This window comes from Spinacia oleracea, chromosome 2 (assembly GCF_020520425.1).
Source record: "Spinacia oleracea cultivar Varoflay chromosome 2, BTI_SOV_V1, whole genome shotgun sequence".
Classification (NCBI taxonomy): Eukaryota; Viridiplantae; Streptophyta; class Magnoliopsida; order Caryophyllales; family Amaranthaceae; genus Spinacia; species Spinacia oleracea.
The window spans coordinates 72,561,516-72,580,689 of NC_079488.1; the positions used below are offsets into that span (position 1 = coordinate 72,561,516).

The 19,174-nt window shown below is 37.2% G+C and overlaps 1 protein-coding gene across 2 annotated transcripts in view; it reads left to right on the forward strand.

Annotated features, from left to right (window-relative positions):
- The window catches only part of LOC110801282 (uncharacterized protein At5g08430), a 58,425-nt gene that overhangs the window by 25,086 nt on the left and 14,165 nt on the right, over positions 1–19,174 (forward strand). For both annotated transcript variants that reach the window (XM_022006630.2, XM_056836999.1), the window contains 5 exons: positions 3,406–3,593; positions 5,168–6,065; positions 7,703–7,812; positions 8,869–8,928; positions 10,314–10,364. In XM_022006630.2, the coding sequence (XP_021862322.1) occupies positions 3,406–3,593; positions 5,168–6,065; positions 7,703–7,812; positions 8,869–8,928; positions 10,314–10,364 (1,307 nt within the window). The remainder of the gene's footprint in view (positions 1–3,405; positions 3,594–5,167; positions 6,066–7,702; positions 7,813–8,868; positions 8,929–10,313; positions 10,365–19,174) is intronic.

The window sequence follows — 19,174 nt, forward strand, 5'->3', positions numbered from 1 at the left end:
CCATATACAAGTTTCAGACCCTTACAAAACAGGGCCCCAAGTCCTTGATTTTGGACTTACTCATGTCCGACACTCAGATCCCTTACCCGAGTCCGAGCATCCTGGCCCGTTTCTAAATATCAGACGAGTCCCCGTGTCCCCAATTTTTGGAATTTCTGTGGAATTCTTAGATCCGTACCCATATTTAACACTCCTAGTCGATTCCAGGTAAGATCCATATTATGAGTATTTTCATAATGTGTGTGTGTGAGTGCGTTTCTTTTTATTTCAATCACCAATCTATTGCTCAAGAAATGAATGTGAAAGTTTAACTTTAAGGAGTGATGAGTTATTATATGTTTGGATTTAGAGTTTGTTGAATTCTTTGGGAGTATGGAGAAGTAACTTTCTGGCTATCCTTTGTAATAAGCCATTTATAATGCATTAATGGTGAGATTCATTAGGAGGGACTCATGCTCGCAAGTCGCAACATAATCCCTTAGAGGTTTGTTCACGCTCCCGACATAAGCCCTTGGAGGTTTGCTCTTTGGTTTGATACAAGGTGGTAAAGAAGTGCATGTTTTTTGTAAGGAGAAACCTTTTTTGTTTGCTTTTTTTCAGCCTTTATAGGTCATTTGGCACTTTCCATACTCTTATTAACCTTTCTTGCCGTTCTTTGAAGGTAATTCACTAATTTGTGTAATTTTTCCGGAAAGAGTTGAAGCTTTGGGATTATTTGGAGTGGGTGTTTGGGGATCTTACTAGTTTGTTAGGCATCATTAAAATGTTTTTCTAAGATAAGAGATCTTCGTTGCCTGTTTTCGGTTTCTTCACTTGTCGTTCTTTTTATAGCCACACACAAAATACCTCCTAAATCATAGTCTTTCCTTATTTCTCACTTTTACTTCGAAGCTAAGGTTATAAAGCTTGGGTTTTTAGTTTGAAGAAAGTCAATGCTCTTGATACTTTATAGGTTTAGGGGCCAATAAGACGCTATCTTCTAGTTCAGGCTTATTGGGCTTGCTTGTGGGGACACAATGAGTCACTTGTTCTTACATTGTGAGAAACTTACTTTTTTCTAACGAATGCTATTTGGTTAGATATTATTAGATTGCCCGATCTTCCATTTTATGTCATATAATAAATATACGAGGCTGAGAAAAAGGTGTTTTTTTGATGGTGGACTATGTTATATGCCATTCCGTAGGTCCCTTATTAGTAAGGAATAAGATTGTTTGTGTTCCTCTTTTCGTCGAAATTGGAGTGGTCTCTTCTTTGGGAAACTCTTAGGGAAGATTAGTGTGTTATTCCTAGAGTGACTTTTATCCATTGTCTAACGACCTTTCACTTGACGTTGTCATATCAATAAAGCCATCTCTCTGCTCTATAAATAGCTTGGTACATGAAGGTTTTTTATGGGATTTTCCCCGTGGAGCTTTATGTTATGTAGGGATTGCAGTTGGGATTCGTCACCTATAGCGGGTACAAAACATAAAACCATCACCGCTCCAACAACAAAATTAAAACCATCGGTTCCTGCTCCACCACCCACTTTACTGCGTTACCTGCCCAAGATGCACACTATACACACTTTTTAGCATATTGGTTTAAATTTTTACTTTAAAACAATATTTTATTGGCTGTTAAACAATAGAGAATGGGTGGTTAGGTATGGATGTATGGGGTGAAGTGTAGGTGGGTATGTTACGGACTTACAGGTATAACCTCAAACCCAACTTGCCCCTATCACTCATGGTGGTGCAATTTCAATCCCATCTATGCCCACCCCCACTAAACCCTTACCCATCCTCAACTTACTAGGCGGATGCGGGGCGGGTATCCATCATACCCACTCCATTGACATCCCTACGTACATATCCTTTTAGGTGTAACTTCTTATTGATGTCCTCTTTTTCTCTCTTTGCTTGAGTTTGACTTATGCTCCCTTTAAAGATAACTAGATTTGAATGCATACGATGCGTGCTTTACATTTCAAAAATAATGTATGACAACTTATATGGAGCAGTAGTACATTAACATTGAAATGTCTCCGAAAAAACTTAACATTGTAAATGTTACTCGATATTATTTTAAAGATTACACTAGTGAGTAAGGAATTTTAGGTGGAAATCAAACTCCTCTTTATAATCTAGATTATTCAGTTTTCTATGTAAATGTGTGTCATGTATCTTAGTAGTCATGTTCTCTTGCACTATGAGTTGATCTTCGCTTTGTGGAATAGGTAGCTCTTCATTAAAGGATGAGTTGGGTGTGATGTGTGGTCTTTCAAGAATTCTTTCCTCGTTCAAGGGCTTTTACTTAGGATGTTATAAGCCAAATGGAAACTTGTAGCTGGCAGTATACTGGCTGGTCTTTAGGTGATGTGGAAAGGAATGACTGAATTTCCAAGATGGAACATTCGGTTGGGGGACGGTGTTTCTGGCCTCTTATTTTCTCAGGTTCTTTATAAGGGATGTTTGATAAAGGCACACTTTAATTCATCATTAGCTTGCTTTCAAGGACTCATGGATCTCTTTGTTATGTGTTTATCTTTTGTATTTCATTAGAAATAAAATAGGACACAAGATTGGTAAGTTGCACCTCTGCTGGCGAAAGTTAGAGACCCTTTCTTTGAACTTCACAATTCCTTCATTTAATGCTGTTCGACTTGTTCACATAACCCAAGGGTCTTCTGCTCCTAAGTCCTAAGACAGCAGACAGGGTCTGTTAGTGGCAGGATGAGACCAAGTCAGAGGTGGAAGGAGATAATAAAATAGTCTTAGAGAAGACCATTTTGATTTTGTTTATTTGATTAGGTTGAAGCGTACATTAGCTTCTGATTCAACCAACATCAATTAACACGCGGCCCTCTGTGATAGCTTGGTGAGAGAGGTTATCATGGTTCTGTCTGTTGAACCTTGTGGCTCACTAAAATGAACATTATAATGGACCAGTTAAGAAGTTAGCTTAGCAAAGTGGTGTTCCTAAAATCTACGTGGAAGGCTTAGACAGAGAGTTACTATATGATCTCAGTGAAAGCATTTCATGGTTATCATGGTTCTGTCTGTTGAACCTTGTGGCTCACTAAAATGAACATTATAGTGGACCAGTTAAGAAGTTAGCTTAGCAAAGTGGTGTTCCTAAAATCTACACGGAAGGCTTAGACAGAGAGTTACTATATGATCTCAGTGAAAGCATTTCAAAATGTTATCTCTTTTTTTTCCCCCTTTTTTCTGTCCTGTTTGTCTGTCATAATAGAATACATATTTTTCTAGAATGACATCGGAAATATATCAGGGAGTGAATATTGTTTTTCTGAGTCACTCATACTTCACTAACATTGAGGCTTTGGAGAGGTTTTAGTTATGTATCTGTATTTTATCATGATTCGGTAGAGATAATGTGGTGCAATAACCTGCTTTTCAGATTGGCATTTCTGCTTCAATTGCAAGAGAGCTGCGAAATTCCACTGCTTTTGCTGTCCAAATGCTGTTTGTGGACTGTGTGTGGGTGAAGCAGAATTCGTAACGGTCCGAGGGATCAAAGGATTCTGCTGCAATTGTCTAAGGCTTGCCTTGCTTTGGGAGGAAAAGAAGGATGTCGACTCAGATGGGGTATGCTTGCTTTCTGTAGCTACACGAACTGTAATTTAAAGTTAATGCAAGATTTTTGGCATTTGAACTACTCTTTTTTCTCATTACCTGTATAGAATAAGAATAAATAGCTTGATTAATTATGCTCTCTTATCCCATTACGCAACTATTATCTTGCTGCATAATCGTATGTTGTCATCTGGATAGTAAGAAGGATTATAGACTATTGTTTAATCAAGGTGTCTACGAGGGTCTACTGAGGCCATTATTTTACCAGGTACTATGTGATACTTTGTCCTGAGTAGCAAAAATAATATTACCTCTTTTTTTATTTAGTTGCAACACTTGACTTTTTCACTATTCATATAATAGCTTTTGATCATACATTTACAAATAAAGGGAAATTCTACATGGTGACCATGTCTTATGTAAAATTCTCTATGGTGGAAAAAAAGGTTTTATTTTCTAAAGTGACCATGTGTTTTGCAAAACACTCAAACATGACATTGTGAGCATTTTCCATCAAATTTACCGTTAATAAAGTTGCAATAAAATTAATTTGTGGTTTTATTTTTACAAAAAAATTTCATCCACCCAAAGTTTCCGAACGTCCTTGAGTTTTTCTTTTGCAATATATATTTTTCTTTTAAAGTCAATGGTAAATTGGATGGAGAAAACTCATAATATACGTTTGGAAAATTGGAAAAACACATGGTCACTTTAAAAGATTTATCTTTTTTTCCACCGTATAGAATTTTGCAAAACACAAGTTACCTCGTAGAATTTCCCAAAAATAGATGTTTGTATGAAAAATGTTATTAGATTAGTCTCTTAGTATCAACTTTAGACCATATATATTCAAAGTATCAACTTTTTCTATTAGTTTTACTAAGAGACAAATAAAGCTATTAATGGTCAAAGTTGACCCTTGACAAGCCTGGAAGTCAAAATGTTGTAACTAATAAGACTGGAGGATGTAGTAATAGAACGAACACAATATAAATTGTCTTTTAATTTTCATTCTCCTTTCGTATTCTTTCGTTTCACCGGGTTTTGTTTTGCCATTTCGGACAAAGAAATAGGTTGAGATGTGGTGCGGAAAGCCTTACCTTCACACACATTCTCTTTGCCACAACTTTGCAATATGGTTTTGAGCATCCTCGAAGTGGGTTTGGGAAGGGAGGGCTACTTTTGTTCCCCATATTTGAGCATGTTATGACCTCTACAGGAGACCTAAAATTCATTCGCCATGCCAATTATTTATCCTTTTCTTTGGATGCTTAAACTGTAAAGTAAATTAGTAATATGGTACTTCTAACACAATTCATTTTTTGAGAAGCCTAAGTGTTATGATTCTCCCTAGTTCCAAGGTTTGCACGAGTGAGGAAGAAGTGGAGGAGAAGGATTATGTGGAGATAGCTCTCGGTCTTATAAGCATTATCTTGTAACTACTGGCTTAGGAGGTGGCTGCCATGAGGGGGTGTACGACTGTACGGGGAGGGAGAGGGTTAAAATTCCAATATCACATTCTTGCTTCTTTTTTTGTTTTACATTTCCTTGTCTTGCAATTATCTTACTATTTGCTTATTTTGCAGGAGAAGGTAGATTTTACTGAAAGAGGGACTTGTGAATTTCTCTTTATGGATTATTGGGAAATTATCAAGAAAACTGAGGGTTTGGAACTGGAAGATCTCCAAAAGGCACACACTTTGTTGAAGAAAGGCAGAAACTACAAATACTTAGATGATAGAGATGAGTTCGCATATAGTAACCAAGATATGCTGAAATTGAGTAACTTTGAAGACTGGGAGTGGGAGACTATAGAGGATTACAGTCCTTCGAAGAAAGAGAAAAAGAAGAAAAGAAAGACATCTATGAAAAGGACAGTCTCTGTGCAGTCAAAGGAGAAGTCCAATAAAAAGGAGTTCATAGGTTGGGCTTCTAAACCACTCGTTCATTTTCTTGCATCCCTAGGTGTTGATACAAGCACGGAATTATCACAGTACGATGTAGTGGACGTTGTTATGAAGTATGTGAATGAGAAAAAACTTTTTAATCCAATGAGAAAGAAAATGATTCTCTGTGACTTGAGCCTACGATCTTTGCTGGGGAAATCTTTGGTGAGTAAACATAGAATATACGACCTTTTAGAGCCCCATTTAGCTGCAAATCAAGAAGAACCATTAGAGCATGTTTCAAGCAGCTCAAACGAAGATCTTAAGCCCTTAATAAGGTTATGTAAAAGGAAAAACAAAAGAAATAACGATGGACTTCGACATAAGGAAAAAGTGATTTCTAAGAGCACCATGGCATCAATAGTTCCAGAAAACATCAAACTTGTGTACTTGAAACGAAGCCTGGTGGAAGAGCTATTGAAGAAATCTGATACTTTTGAGAGTTTTGACACCAAAGTTACTGGAAGCTTTATAAGGGTCGAATCAGATCCAGATGATTATATGCAACAAAATAGTCATCAGCTTGTGCAAGTCACTGGTAAGCACCATATGGCTTGTTATAATACAAATTTTGTACTTTCAGATTGAGAGTATGTTCTAGAGGAGACAATAGTATTGAGTTATTGACTGTTTTTTTTAATATTTTTTGATCTTAAAATGATTCTTTTTATTCTTTTTGGCTGGTATTCAACAAAGGTACTGAAAGTTTAACAAATAATACCTTTGCAAAGAGTTTCTCCAAGTTTTAGGTTCTAACTTGAAGGTTCATGTGCTTACTTGTTCCGGGTTGATTGGGGCACTTTTCTTGTCAGAATTTATTGCATATCAAACTGATATGGCATGCCAAACTCTTCAACTTTGTGAAAGAAAATCTTCTAAATAAGTGCTACAAGTTTAAAGTGAGCTTTTCCGGTGCTCCACATAACTTTTTGTTGATAGGGCGAGGGTCATGCTCTCTCTATCTTCTTTTTCCTTCTCCCACATTTCGATATTGTGATTCCAACTGATATTTAATGCATATCATGATTTGTTTACTCAGTCTTTGACCCTTCCGCTCAACGCACTAATACTCTTTTCTTGAATTTCTTTAAAGAAAAATGAAGGGTTCTAATTTCTTCTGTAAACTCTGCATCAACCCTTGTCTTGTGGATGTGATCATTTTTAACGTTGCTTTATCACAGGATTTCACTCTGATGAATGAGATGCATATTAATTGGTTCATTTGAAAGGGGTACGTGGGGGTGGTGGGGGGGAAGGGATATCAGTCTCTTTTATCTATTAAGCACTTGTTTGTTATTGATCTTTTATCTATTAAGCACTTGTTTGTTATTGATCATCTCATACCTACTTAAGGTGCGTTCTATACAATACACCTGATTTTCACTAACTTTTTAATTTATTAGAACTTACTTTAGTTAGAACTTGTACTTGGGTAACCTTATTTTTTCTTGAACTTGTCTAAACTTATTTTTCCTGAAATAAGTGGAAATAAGGTGAACAGAACAAAACCTTAGTTACTTCACTTGGTTTTCTTCAAATAATTGTCAGAAGCAACTTTTTCATAATGCATTTCACCTCAAGGAGACTATATTACTTGTTGAATGATTACATGATGAATTCAACATTTAATGAAGCTACCTCATGGAAGTTTCTGCCCAAAGATGACTTAATATGACCATTTTGCCTTCATGATAGTAATTTTTACAAGTGGGTATTTCCTCCTTTTTCATCGATAATCTTTGATGGAGTTGCTGGAAGCAAAAACCTTAAGTAGGTTATTTCTTCATCTAAAGCTGGGTAAATATTGTTTTGGCATGCATAATTTCATTTGGTGCATTTTTGGTTCCTAAACAATTATTTTAACATCAAATAGTTATAATTTACACCAAGAAATAGAAGTGGTTCTCATTCTGTGTTCGATTGTATCCATATTGTGTTGTTGTCTCTGTATTCTTAAAACTGTCTTCATGTACCGTACCCTTCAGTAGTTTTGTCTTGTTGGAACTGTTATGATGATTGTTTGTGTGTTCGAACTGTTATCATCTTACATTACTGCTGTTCTTAAATGGGATATTATCAAATCACATTACATGCCTTCACTGTTCAAACAGATAGCCATTGGTTTCTAAGTTGTCATATGATTAAATCGCGTGTATTTCTTGTCTTTTCCTCCAGGTATCATAAATCGATCTGTTGAAGGAGAGAATATGAAAGTTATCCTCCATGTTTCGTGCATGCCATTAGATATTAGCATCCATATGTTGTCTGAGAGTGATTTCACCAAGGTATCCAATAATTTTTTTTTGAATTCTCTTCTTTAAGTAACTCTTAAGTGCATATTGTTCTAAGACATAAATTTTCAATAGTTGGCAAGGGGTTTTTGGTAATTTTCTCCATGTACAAATAAGGACGTATGATGTATCAGCTCAAAACCTATTCAAGTGGTTGAGTTTTTGTATACATGATTCCGCAATTTAAGTCCTCAAAAGATGCGTTAACTTCCACCACTCACATTTTCTCACCCATTGAATGCTAGCTCATTCTTTGAATCTAATTATGCCATAACAATCAAATAAACAGACAAATGACTGACAAAATTCTGTATGGCCGGATTTGTTTGTTGGGTTTAGGGAGGTGTACTTGTATATAGACATACAGTTGACTATCCCATACCTAGCTTTCATGGACACTTCTTGGAGGAGGTATATGACATATATCACGTATTCTACATATATCAGAGTCGACATGCCTAGGACATGTCTCACATTTTTCAGCATGTAGCCATGTATACCATATTTCTTTGACTGTATACATGTCTGCTTCCCTGCAAGATAGATCTACACTTGCAAGAGTGTTTTTTTTCTTTTTTTTTCCCAAGTATAAAGCAGGAACTTTTTGTTGGATTTTTTCCAGCCTCTTTGAAGATCTTTCTTGATTTGTGGACAATTATCAAGAAATAAGTACAGATTTGAAACGAGTGAATATATTAGTGCATTGTCCAGAGATATGATGCATCGGAGCAACTTTTGCCACTGTTTACATGTTCAGTAGTTTAAATCTTACAAAATGAATGTTGTTAAAATATCTATTGGAGTTTTGAACCCCTTGTACTGTTAGCTATATATTAAATTTCAGATAAATGAAATCATTCCAACTTTTTTGGCGAGGAAATTTCTATTTTATCTGGATTGTATTTGTATGCAATAATGCCATTCAACTCAGCGATTGATAAAATCCATCAGCATTGAGGATGAAAATTTTGATGTTAGAAAATGTTATGTTAGTAAATTGCAATTAGTGGCTAATGTTATAGTTCTGTGTCTCATTTACCGCATATGCAGGAAGAGTGTGATCAACTGCATCAACAAATGAAAGATGGACTACTTAAGAAGCTAACTGTTGTAAGTACTCAGTAATAAGAGTGTTTTCTCTCCTATTTTCCTTGTGTGTGAACAGTTTGATGTTCTATAATGGATATTGAGAATTTTTTATTTTTAGATATTTTATTTGAAAGAATGCATGAGATTACATTCTTTGGCTCGTCCAACTCCCAGAAAAAGTATATAACAGTGGTCCTTCAGTTTCAATTTTGCTTTAATAAAATTTTGCGTAGCTTTTCAAGAGGTGGACTGGAATCTTCTTTTAGACGTATCGTTTTATGTTTTTTAACACTTTCTCCTTCAGCAGTAGCAAGTGTTTCAGCTGCTTTTTGGTGTTAGAAATGTTACAACAATGGAAAAGTTCTATTTGAAAAGCAATGCCTTACGACTTTAAATGTCTTATGACTAGATCTAAATGCACGCAATGCATGCTTCAAATTTCAAAAGGATATTTATATTAACCATTTTAAAAGAGTACTTAAAAACTAAGGACATTTAGGTATTTCAACTGGACACCGAACTCTCAGGAATTAGCTTATGTAATAGCAATGTGTTTGCTACTGTAGATTGCTAAGAGATTTTTCAGCTTTGGTATCTTTTCATTGTAGACATTAGATCTATATATCTGGGTTTGCTAAAAAATTTAGGGATAACCATCTTTTCTGTTAATGCCTTGACATTTATGGTATAACCGTATCCATGGACGGACATTGAACGTGGGATGTATTTATCAAAACACCCATGAGCCTTTTCTTCAAAACCTTCTTTGGTCTGTTGTCTGACTATCTAAAAACGGAGCCAGTCTGTATAATGCTTCAATTTCATTCGGTTTTCTTAAGTACATTAGAAGCACATGTACAAGACAGTAACTAAATCATAAAGATATACAGGATTTTTATCTAGTTCTTGCAAAGGTGTGCACGTTGCTATAAACTTCTTATGTCTGTTCTGTTTGATTTTTCTTTGATAATTCTTTAATTGACAATCTTTCTCATTCTACAATCAAGTTACAAATCAGGATGTTCTATGATTAACGGGTATAAGGTCACAGTTCTGAGCAGAAGAATGTTGATGATTATAGAAAAAAAAGTCTGCAGAAGAACAAAAATACAAATTATCTGTTAAAAGAGATTGCAGAATATACAAATAAAGATATGAAAGTTTTGATTAGAAAACCTTTTAGAGAATCTATCTCCATGCAAATTATCTTTAAATTGAAACTTATTCCTTCAAAACGTAGAGAAAATTTTCTAATTGCCCACATGTTGGAATTTTATGATGGGTACTTCATCTCAAAACAGGCTTTAGAAATTAGGACACCAAAGGTTACTTGCTTTCTGGTATTTATATTTGATTTGTTAATATCTCACTTTATATGCTGAGTTACTCCTTTTTTTCTGTCTAAGGTGGAGCTTGAGCACAAGGCCAGAATGTTGCGCGAAGACATTATCAAGCATGTATGTTTTCTGAATTTTCTATATGTAGCCTTGAATTAGAAACTTTTCCAGTCATTTGATCTTATTCTGGAAGCTTGACTTTGCGCATCCACTGATGCTTGAAACTAGAAAAAGTATTTTGATCTGTTTATTTCTCTACTTGCAAATTTTGCCATGCATATTGTCTAGCAAGCTGCAAATTTGGCGGGCCAGTGCTTGATTTTTTGGTGGTGTCTTTTTAATAAATATATATTGTCTGAAAAACCTAACAAGTAATAAGAAGTACAAAGCTATCAAAAAGACATCAAGGGGTGTCACCATATACAGAAAGAAGGCTAAGGACAAGAGATCCTCATGCCTTTAAAGAAGCAATTTATCTACTCCCTCCGTTCCTGAAAGTTCTTTCCGTTTCCCGAACCGACTTTCCTTTTAGTTTTTCCTAATGTGAATCGTTTTCTATTTTGGCAATTTTGCCCCCCAAAATACCTCATTCTACAATTTAAATTTTTATTATAGCCTACCTTTATTCCATTCATCTACCAAATTATTCCATTGATTTCCCAATCCACCTTATTTAATTCATTCACCCCCCCCCCACCACACACACACACACACAATTCATTCACCCATCTTCCCCTACCCAAATATCCCCACTTACTTTCTTTCTTTATCCATTTCTCTCTCTTTTCTTTATTCATAAAGTAGAATCTTATTTTTTTAATACTTTCTCTTGTACCCAATTATTACAAGATTCCAACTTTCTTAATTTCCCCCCTGATTCCAAACAGGAAGAATAAAAGGGAATGGAGGGAGTACAACATTAACAAATGTCAAGTATTAACTATATAAAAGCCTCAAATGAAGGAACTTGAGAGTTGAAACCACGAGGAAGGGGAGACAATCCACCCTCATAATTCTTTTGATTTCTTTCTTTCCCAGTACACAACTAAATTGCCAACAGAACCATCTTCCACACTTCAGCTAGCTAATCTCTTTTCAACATTATTTTCTAAGCTACAAGAGCATCTTGACATTATCCTAATACAAGGCTAATGGTAAGGGCCATAGAGAAAGAACCCCATGTAAGAATCCTTCTCAGTTAGTATCTTCTCTTTGGAAACCGCCCAAGTGAAAATAACAAACTATAGAAGGAACTTTGTCTTCCAAATATTGGGGGAAGATCACGGACAAGGATTTTTCTTACAAAAGCCCTAGACCATCTCGTGATTCCCCTCCGTATCAAATCTTACAATCAAAAGACTTTAAAGTCTCAAGACAGATCCTTCGTTTTGAATTGGAAATAGTCCAATATTTCGTATTACTGTTTATACTTCTATAATGGGAGCCTCCTGCCAAAAACAATATTGAGCTTGTTGGAGTTAATGCCTGCACCATTTGTCATGACAAAACATAACTGTTATACCACTCTTTACCTTGAAACCAATTACGGAGTAAAACATGCAACATTTGTATAATGGATCCTAATATGCCTATTCCATGAGAATAAATGATCTTCTTGCTCTATACGAGGTTTCCTCCACAATCCACGAGCCATATTTCATCTTGTTGATTTTCTTAACAAAGCCTCATCATTTACAAACCTCTTGAACAACTCCCCTCTCCTTAAGAACTCCGGTCATCATACTGATAGGCCTAATACCAATATCTCACCTTGGGAAACTCACTTCTTCCCACTCAGGCCTTGTTCTATTCACCTGATCTGGTATGATTTTTCTAGTTTCTGGTCCGATCTTATCTGTTCTGAATGTTTTTTGTGAGTGTTTTTTTGCTTTTTCTGCCTTGTTCTGGTCTGATTTAGAATAAGGTGAAAAGAATAACGCCTCCATCCGATGAAAACCCTTTTTATCAGAAAATCATTATTAGGACAAAGGTTACCCGTTCAGTTGATAGTGGCCTGGTCATGAAGTAAATGTGTAAACTGGAACATGTGCTTCTGATCAATATTAATCTACCCTTTCTTGACAAAACCATTGATTTCCATTTGAGTTTTCAATGATAGGATCTCACATAAATTGTCCCTAAAAGAAGAAGAAGACCTTAATAGGTTGAAGGAAGAACCTGCTCACATACTCCAAATTTGAAATCCAACATTTATTTTTCCATTTTTTCTTGGTTTTCTTTGAGTTTTTGTGTGAAACTCTTAGGAGGATAAGTCAAAAGTGGCTAAGAAGACAAGAAGCAGGGATTTACCATAGGAACTATGACTGATAACAACAATAATTAGAACAAGCTTATCTGTAACAATATCGTGGCGTGACACCAATCACTCCCCTAAAGTCGAATTTGCCGCTAAGTACACGCGGACTAGTAGTAACCCACCCCAGGGATACACGACTCCAACCCTTCGGTGTACGACGAAGAATCAAATTGAGGACACCCTTAAGAAATGCCCAGAACAATGGTGGTTTTGGGTTTTCATTTTTGGAGAAGATGAAGAGATTAATTTTCTGTGTATCTTTTCTGGAAGGGAAGGTCGAGTTTTATAGCCAAAAAACGGTCAAGCCAGAAAAACGGAAACACAATAAATTATTGATTCTATAACTAAAGCAATCAAATCGTCAAAGAAATCAATTAACCGTTACGTACATGATTGCACGACCACAAATAATAACGGTTAGTAAAAAGGAACCCCACCCCCACCTGCGAATGCGCCGGCGCCACTCGCCCGACCCGACTCGGCCCGACGCGTGCGTGTGTGGTTACTAGACCCACCTCTCTAGTCTTCTAACAAATCATTAAAGGGTAATGGTATATTTTGTTGCATATTAGCACAATAAAATAATAATGTTGCTATAAGAATGTAGATAGAATAAACTTATCTGGAAAACGCGAACAATCGGATGAATATTAATGAACAATTGTTGCGCCGTGTAATACCGCTGTCCTAAAAGACGATTCCGCACTACCTCCTGGTGCAGTAGAACAAAAGCGGTCGCCTTCCAGGATTAACACACCTCCGAATTTGTGTGCTCACAAACTCGAATGGAGTCAGAATATATGCCCAAAACCAGAGCAATTTGAGAGAGGGAAGAATGTGTTTGATTTTTTCCTGGAATTGTGTACATGTATTGTGTGTATGTATTTCCGTCCCTTATGGATGAAAAGAAACTTGATTAATATAATCATGAACTCTTTCAACTCCAACGGTAAAAAATGGTTAAAGAAATTAATTGAGAATAATGCATATTAATTAAGGCCTCAATTAAGCCAAGAGAATAATGCATATTTAAGTCCTTAATTAATCGAATGGTTACAAAATCAATAGATTCTTGTAACAATGACTTAGCCAAAACGGTTGGGTACCAAAAGGAATAGGTAGGCCCATAACCCACCCGCGTATACCAAGGCCCGAGCCCAAACCGACCAGCCTACACGCACGTGTGAGTATGTCCACCAAGACTCCCTACTGATTTCTTAAAAAGAAGTATACTCATACCTCAACATATAAATACATGAGTTGATTGATATCCTACCAATGAGGGACGTTTCTCACTTTACACTTTTCACTATTTTCTTTTGTTTTCTCAACAAGAATTTCCAACATATTTAAAGAAGGTAAAAAGTGGGTTTTTTTTTTATCAATGTGGGACAAAGGAAATTTCCTTCTTTTAAAGCATCATATTGGAGGAAGAAAAGAAACTCCAACATTTACAACTCAAGCATTTTAAAGTGGATATCAAGGTTATCAAAAAATTTAGTTTTGGCTCACCAATTTGTGGTTTACAATCTACAAAGATGTGAATTCTCCCGGAATGCAATCTGGAATCCTCAAGTTGAGAAATCATTTTCCTAGGCTAGTGATGACATAGTCATAGATGGAGAATTAGAAACCATAAATAGATAACAAAACATTGCAGATAGATCCGTAAAACTCACCGGCAGTTAATGACCGTGTCTTTTGATAGGTGAATAAGAGCTTAGATGGAGAACTAGAAACAATAGGCAACAACAAATTGTACATGGAATAATAGTAAAACTAACAAGTTTTTCACCGTATATTTTAAAATCTAGGGTTGTAAACAAGAACCCTTCACCATAATAGAAGGACAAATGAATGAAATGGATGTTTGAATCCGTGGATGGTATCAGAACCAATAGGCCCAATTCAAATCTATGAAGCTACCAGTTGTCACTTATTGCTATCTTCATCTCTCTCTCTCTCTTTCCCTCTCCCCCAACTAAACTTTTTTATTTTGGTTCTTAATTTTACTTTGATAAGGTTAAGTAATGTTAATTGCTCTTTAGATCGCTTTTACATTTTGTCTAACAACAATGTCGAAAATGTAGGTAATAAATATATTTTTGTTGTTTTTTTTTCTTCTGTAATTTGTTGTCTAGCACAAGTTTTGAAATGTTGTAAAGTGTAACGATGTCATTAGCTTATGAGACCCTAAGCATAAGGTGAAAAGGGGTAGGTATAGCCCATGTAGGAGAGGGGCGAAAGGGTGGGTCTAGGAAAGGCGAGGTGCTGAATTGCTAGGCGATAGGGGGTAAGTGATATTTTAGTTCTAGGCGAAGCGCACCCACGCACATAAAGCAGACGAGGCGCACTCCAGAACAACATTTTGAATTTTATACAGTGCACTCCTTGTGCCTAGACGTGCCTTAAGAAAAAAACACTGGATGAGACACATATATGTAATAATTAAGTACTGGTTATTTATGTAAAATATAACTTTAATTTTCACTATTCAACTGAGCAAGGCTTAGTCTAATAGTTAAAACTTCATGTTTCACGACTTTGAGATCATGAGGTTAAAGCCCAATGGGGTACTTTGTGCACTTAAAGGGTGGGAACTCCCTTATTCTCCGATTCCAACTCCCAAGGGGCCTTTTTTACGGAGGCTGAGGTGGGTAGCCATAAGGGTTCATGCTCTCATGGTTAATTTATCTTACATATCCAAATGTTTTTCACAATCTAAATACTCCCTCCGTTTTCTAATACTCGCAACACTCATGTTTGCGTGTAGTTTTAGGAACATTTGCGGTTACTATGTAGCGCAAGTGGGGTTAATGGTGATATTTTAATTGTTTATGTGAGAGAAATAATAAAGAATTGGTGCAAGTGGGGTAAAAAGGGAAGAGAAACAATAAAGAATTAGTGGTCTCATGCCAAAAGAGGAAGTGTTGCAAGTATTCAGAAACGCCCGAAAAAGGCAAGTGTTGCAAGTACTCAATAGGAGTAACAAGATTTTTTTTATTGATAATAATGCATCATAATACTTAGGATTTAGGAACTAGCAAAAGGATTTATTACATTCATGACTTATTTTATTGTAATGTAAGCAATAATTTTTGTGAAGATCCAAGGTGTTAAATCAACCTTCCTTTACTTCTATTTTGCTTATCTAATGCTTTGACTTTTCTGTTAGGTCTTTAGGAGTTAGATAGAATTATTATGTTATCAATCCAGTGATCACCAATAGTTTGTAGCTTATTCAAAATAAACTTCTATGAGAGGTAAATGAGTGAATGAAATTCTTACTTCTCACTAATTGTGCCGCCACTCAATCTAAAGCACTCCAAATCGATCAAGTCTCGCAAAACAGATACATTCTTTTCGACAGCCTCGCTAGTTTCTGTTGTGCGCACAAGTGCCCCTATAGACCCTCGACCCTCACTCTTGTTACAAATAGGCAAGAGTGCTAGTTATGAATAAAAAACTTGGTTGTGCCCCTAAGAGCCTCGAGACACTCATTCGGCACAAGGGTTGCGTCTTTGCCGCCAGATAGGCAAGAGCACGTCACACGATCTGATGTTAAATCACTCGAATTGTTGGTATCAGAATCAAGTTCAAACCTAGGCACCAAGAGACCCAGTAAGCAGTCCAAGATGGAGACGTGTGTTACTTCGACATGCTACTTTTGGACTCATACCCGTGTCGACCCAATGCGACACGGATGTGGGTATGGAATCTTTGGCTGGTCAATCGGACACGGTTTGGCAGCCAATGCTTAAAGAATTTTCTCAATCTAGGTTTAGTGAACCCTATATCTGTATGATAGACTATAAAAATAGTCAATGCACATATTAGTATAATCCCTTATATTTAGCAAGTAAATATTTTATTCCTTGTTTATAGTTAATTAGCTCATCTAATTATGCCTAGAATGATGCAAAAAGTTATACTATTACATTGTATATATTATTATGGAATATCAATGAAAAGATCACGGAATACATTTTCGTACATGGTATCAGACTCTTAGGTTACCATCCTCCTCTCCTCTAGCCGTCATCTTCCTTGTTCATCTCGTGATATCTTCCCCTCCTCCAATGGCCGAGAAAACTGGTTTTTATTCCGCCCTAGCCGTAACCAACGTCAAGTCTCTCATCTCCATCACACTTGATCTTGAAACCGGCCAATATCACGAATGGGCAAAGCTACTTAAGGTGCAGGCTATGGTGCACTCGGTTCTTGATCACATCATCCCTCCAACGGATGAGAAAGAACTTGTCGTCGCCGCTAAAGTTGCAGACCTCCCTCTTTGGAAAAGGCTAGACGCCGTGGTCCTACAATGGATTTACACCACTGTATCTCCGGACATCCTCTCCTCCATCCTCGTGGTTGATGACCTTGCTGAACATGCTTGGAAAAGAGTCCATCAAATCTTCTTGGATAACCAAAATTATCGTGTTGTATTCCTGGAAATCGAGTTAACCAATACAAAGATGGTGGATTCTCATCGGTGATTGCCTATTGCAACCGACTTAAGTCTCTTGCGGACCAATTGGCGAATGTCGTATCTCCTGTAGCCGACCAAAGACTCTTGCTTCGCACCCTTGCAGGCATGCCTGAGGCTTACTCCTATTTTGTCACCAACATCCAGCAAAAGAAAACCCTACCTTCCTTCACTCAACTCTGCTCACGTTTGAAGCTGCAAGATACAACTGCCAAAGAAAGGGCTCGCGACACCGCGTCCAATACGACACTGCTCATGGAAGACGACTCATCCTCACAGCCATCCAATCATAATCATGGGGGTAATTCTCATTCCAATGGTCGTAGTTCTAATAATAACAATAACAATAACAACCGTGGCAGGAAAAATTATTATCGTGGCAAAGGAAACAATAACAACAACAATTGCGGTCGAAACTCCGGCCGAGGCGGTGGTCAGACAGGACACAACCACCTTTCGGTGGCCCAGCCACGCATCACCGCCGCAGCATGGCCATAGGGTTCTGCCCCCCTGCCCTTATTCCGGCCGAGGAGGTGGTCAGACAGGACACAACCACGTTTCGGTGGCCCAGCCACGCATCACCGCCGCAGCATGGCCATAGGGTTCTGCCCCCCTGCCCTTATCCCACCTCACTGCCGCAAGGGATGCAAAGGCCTCAACGGCCCAACATTGGTTCAGGTGTGCTAGGCCTACCTTTTAGGCCTCATCAAGCTTATGCAATGCAAGCTCCCTCTTCTGGTTATGCACCGATCGATATTGAAGCCGCAATGCATACTTTTTCTCTTCACCAAACGGATGATAATTGGTATATGGATACCGGAGCTACCTCCCACATGACCGCCAATTCAGGTACTCTCACGTCTTATTTTAATTTGAGCAAAAATACTGGAATTGTTGTTGGTAATGGTAGCACTATTCCAATTTGTGGCTGTGGTCATACTTCCCTCACACCGCCTAACCCTCCTTTGCATCTCAACAATGTATTACATGCACCCAAACTAATCAAAAATCTTATTTTCGTTCGCAAATTCACTTCAGATAATAATGTGTCTATTGAATTTTATCCTCTTGGATTTTCTGTGAAGGATCTACGGACGAGGAGCCACCTCTTGAGACGTGAGAGCACCCGGGAATTGTATCCACTTACTGCCTATCACAAAACCACCACTCCATCCACCTTCTTAGCTGCTTCTCCAAATTTATGGCACTCTCGCCTCAGGCATCCGGGACATGCCATTCTTAGTTCTCTACAGAACAATGATTTGATTAAATGTAACAAAGCTTGAACTTCGTTTTGTCATTCTTGTCCTTTGGGAAAACACATTAAACTGCTAATTTATGATTCAATGTCTTTTACTGCCATGCCATTTGATATTATTCACAGTGATTTGTGGACATCTCCCGTTTTAAGTTCTAATGGGCATCGTTATTATGTTTTTTTCTTGGATTATAGTAATTTTTTTGGACTTATCCTATCTCTGCCAAGTCCCAAGTTACTCAATTTTCCTATCTTTTAAGGCATTCGTACGAACCCAATTCGAGAGATTTAAAAAATATCCAATGTGATAATGGGCGAGAATTTGATAATAAATCTTTTCACTCCTTTTGCAGCACTAATGGTTTAAATTTTCGTTTCTCATGTCCACATACCTCACCGCAAAATGGTAAGGCGGAACGAAAAATAAAAACCATTAACAATATTGTGAGAACCTTACTTGTCCATGCCTCCATGCCTCCCGCATTTTGGCATCATGCACTTCAAATGGCCACCTACCTTCTAAATGTTCTTCCCACCAAACTCTTGGGCTTTAAATCTCCCACCCAAACACTATATCAAAAGACCCCTTCCTACTCTCATCTTCGGGTTTTTGGGTGTTTGTGCTATCCTCTCTTTCCGTCCACAACTATAAATAAGTTACAAGCACGTTCAACACCTTGTGTTTTTTTGGGGTATCCATCCAATCATAGGGGTTACAAATGTTATGACTTGTCAAGCAAGAAAATAATTATTTCCCGACACATCATCTTTGATGAGGAACAATTTCCATTCTCTAATATTCATAATCCAAAGCCCACGTCATATGAATTTTTGGATAATGGCTTGTCACCCTATCTCTTACACTTTTT